Source organism: Vigna angularis, chromosome 2 (genome assembly GCF_016808095.1).
Source record: "Vigna angularis cultivar LongXiaoDou No.4 chromosome 2, ASM1680809v1, whole genome shotgun sequence".
Taxonomy (NCBI): Eukaryota; Viridiplantae; Streptophyta; class Magnoliopsida; order Fabales; family Fabaceae; genus Vigna; species Vigna angularis.
The window spans coordinates 19,971,151-19,972,945 of NC_068971.1; the positions used below are offsets into that span (position 1 = coordinate 19,971,151).

The 1,795-nt window shown below is 49.2% G+C and overlaps 2 protein-coding genes across 2 annotated transcripts; both read left to right on the forward strand.

Moving 5' to 3' along the window:
* Positions 1-217: 217 nt before the first annotated feature.
* LOC108327367 (uncharacterized) lies at positions 218-865 on the forward strand. The gene has a single exon (XM_017561081.1). It carries the CDS (start codon positions 218-220, stop codon positions 863-865), a length of 648 nt encoding a protein of 215 aa, XP_017416570.1.
* A 63-nt stretch (positions 866-928) lies between these two features.
* Positions 929-1,795, forward strand: LOC108327368 (uncharacterized). Its single transcript, XM_017561082.1, has one exon. It carries the CDS (start codon positions 929-931, stop codon positions 1,793-1,795), a length of 867 nt encoding a protein of 288 aa, XP_017416571.1.

The following is a 1,795-nucleotide window of genomic DNA, read 5'->3' on the forward strand; positions in this document are numbered from 1 at the left end:
GGAAGTTGCAAGAGTGTCTGTTGAGAACGCCAGAGCGTCGGTCAATACCACCTAGAGACAGTTGATGGATATGATGGCTGGTGGTAGGACCGCTGCAGCCGCGTCTTCATCTGCGGGTCCGGTTCCAGAATGGAGTCTGAAAAGCTTTCTGCAACACCATCCAGCGAGGTTTGATGGGAAGTGTAGCCCAAATGAAGTTGATCACTAGTTCCGAGACATGGAAAGAATTTACCATGCCAAGAGGTGTCCAGATGAGAACAAGTTGGCCTATACCGAGTACTTGCTAACTAGAGAAGCAGATCACTGGTGGAGCAGTATGAAGATGGTTCTTGAAGGGAGTGGAACTCCTATAACTTGGGAATTGTTAAAGACCAGCTTGTACACGGGGTACTTCCCGGACAGCGTTAGATTTGCAAAGGAAGTAGAGTTACTTGAGTTGGTTCAGGGTAACAAGACAGTATCGGAGTATGCAGATCGCTTCAAACACCTACTTCGTTTTAACACCATGACTGTAAGTGAAGAGTGGAGGTGTAGAAAGTTTGAGAACGGCCTCAAGGGAGATATAAAACTACTGGTGAAGGGATTGCGCCTCAGGGAGTTTCCTGCTTTGGTGGAAATGGCCCGTGACATGGAGAAAACTAAGAAAGAAGAAGAGGGGTCTCAGAGTCAGCAGATCCAACCACTGAGGGTTGGAGGGCCAGTAGTATCTCAAGGTGGCTCTAATTCTAGGAAGACTCCTTTCTCTAGGCCTACTTCTTCTGGGTCCAGGGGTTCTTCCTCCCAGTCATCAGGGCAATCTAGTTTTGCCAGCCCCGTGAGATGCTTTTTGTGTGGGGAGCCACACCTTCAGGCTGTTTGTCCTTAGTTGGCGGGGTTCAAGAGGTGCAATATCTGTAGACGGGACGACCATTATGCTCGAGACTGTCCTATGACCAGGAGGGCAGGATCCCAGTCCCATCAGGCTGGAAGGTCTATTCAGATGGGTGGTAACCAACCACAGGCGGCTCGGAGAGTGTATGCATTGACCGGAGCCGAGGCAGCCAGCGTAGGTAATCTCATTGTTAGCAGTTGCTTATTATCCGGAGTTTCTTGCGTGACACTGTTTGATTCGGGGGCGACACATTCATTTGTGTCGGAGGCTTGTGTGGAGAGGCTGGGTTTAGTACTCAGAGAGCTTCCGTGCGATCTGGTGGTGTCTACACCAGCTGCTGGGTTAGTCAGGACGTCTAATGTGTGCTCCAGATGTCCTATTGAGGTCGAGGGGCGCAGGTTCAGAGTGAACCTTATTTTTCTGCCTTTGCAAGGGCTAGAGGTAATTCTGGGAATGGATTGGTTAGCCGCCAATCGTATTCTCTTAGATTGCGGTGGGAAAAGGTTAGTGTTTCCCAATGAAGATGAAGACCTATCGTTATCACTCGGTGTGTTGAGGCAAGACATCTTTGAGGGTGCTAGCTGTTTCCTAATCCTGTTTCACATGGAAGGAACCCTTGACTCCATCTCTTCAGCGCATGGGAGCCAAAGCGTCGACCTTAAGATTGTGAATGACTTCTTAGATGTATTCCCTAAAGAAGTGCAGGGCTTACCTCTCCCACGTGAGGTCGAGTTCTCTATAGACCTAGTGCCAGGTGCAGGACCGGTGTCTATAGCTCCATATCGGATGGCTCCGGCTGAATTGGCTGAACTGAAGAATCAGATTGAAGAGTTACTAGAGAAGCAATTTATCAAGCCAAGTGTTTCACCGTGGGGTGCCCCAGTACTACTAGTGAAGAAGAAGGATGGTAGTTCTAGACTGTGA

What these genes read in the sequence shown, in the direction of transcription:
- LOC108327367 (XM_017561081.1), top strand. Translation starts at nt 218, where the DNA reads ATGGAAAGAATTTACCATGCCAAGAGGTGTCCAGATGAGAACAAGTTG.
- LOC108327368 (XM_017561082.1), top strand. Translation starts at nt 929, where the DNA reads ATGACCAGGAGGGCAGGATCCCAGTCCCATCAGGCTGGAAGGTCTATT.